This window comes from Nestor notabilis, unplaced genomic scaffold, assembly GCF_000696875.1.
Source record: "Nestor notabilis isolate BGI_N333 unplaced genomic scaffold, ASM69687v1 scaffold22862, whole genome shotgun sequence".
Lineage (NCBI taxonomy): Eukaryota > Metazoa > Chordata > Aves > Psittaciformes > Psittacidae > Nestor > Nestor notabilis.
In genome coordinates, this window is record NW_009919036.1 from 12,384 (window position 1) to 13,338 (window position 955).

General features: G+C 56.8%; 1 protein-coding gene across 1 annotated transcript in view; it reads right to left on the reverse strand.

Moving 5' to 3' along the window:
- The window catches only part of CHD5 (chromodomain helicase DNA binding protein 5), a gene marked incomplete at both ends in the record, with an annotated part of 13,322 nt that extends 12,376 nt beyond the window's left edge, over window positions 1-946 (reverse strand). The window contains 2 exon segments of the mRNA XM_010010047.1: window positions 581-792; window positions 869-946. Coding sequence (XP_010008349.1) covers window positions 581-792; window positions 869-946 — 290 coding nt within the window.
- Between the last annotated feature and the right edge of the window lie 9 nt (window positions 947-955).

Here is a 955-nt window from a genome sequence, read left to right on the forward strand (position 1 = left end):
AGCCGCAGGGCACAACTGACGGAAGCCAAACCCATCACTGGGCTGCAGCAGAAAGTTATGGAGTGATTGAGCTGTGATTGAGCTGGGAAGAGCAGAACAACTCTGTGCATTTGGGATATTTCACTGTATTTTTTTAATGTGCAACACCGTAGAAGTGAAAATAGGCAGGCATTGATCTGCTTCTGGCCTTGGCTTCACCTTGGGAGCAAACCTCTGAGGCTACATAGACCTCAAAACACGCCAGCAGCTGAAATTCCACCAGCCCGAGCTTTTGACTTTGTAGAAGGACAACACAAACTTCCCAGTGCCAGGGGAGAACAGAAACCCTGCAGCAGGCAGCCCCAGAGGCTCAGCTAACCATGTAAACCATCAGTGCAAGTGCCCAGCATGAAGAGAAACCCTCAGAGAGGACAAACACACTGCTCCAAGCTTCACCCGCACAAGTCCCAGTGCTCACCATTGCGGTCTCCCTCCCGGCTTGCAATGGCATCGCTTGGTGCCAGCACTACCAGGGGTCAAGCACCCCAGCACACACCTTTCCATGGCCCGTCCACGTGCCCCCCCCGCCACAGCCCCTCACCTGTGGTTCAGGATGCGGTGGATCATCATCCACTCGGGCTTGATGCCGTAGCGGTAGAACCGCTCCTCCATCTTGGCATAATGGGGGTCTTTGTTCTTCCGCTTCTCCCTCTGGCTGTCCTCGTCCCCAGAGCCGTAGTCAAAGGCCGGTGGCTCATCCATGTCGTTCTTCCGTTGGTAGTTGCGGTACATCACGGTGTGGTAGAGCTCCAGCTGCGCAGGAAGGAGCCGCACTCAGCCCACAGCGGCAGCGAGCAGGGCAGGGGCACCACGACACCAACACACTCACCTGCAGCTCCTTGACCCAGGAGCAGTGCCAGTAGGACAGACCTGCCCACTTCACAAAGAACTCGCGCTCCGGGATCCCCCCCAGCAC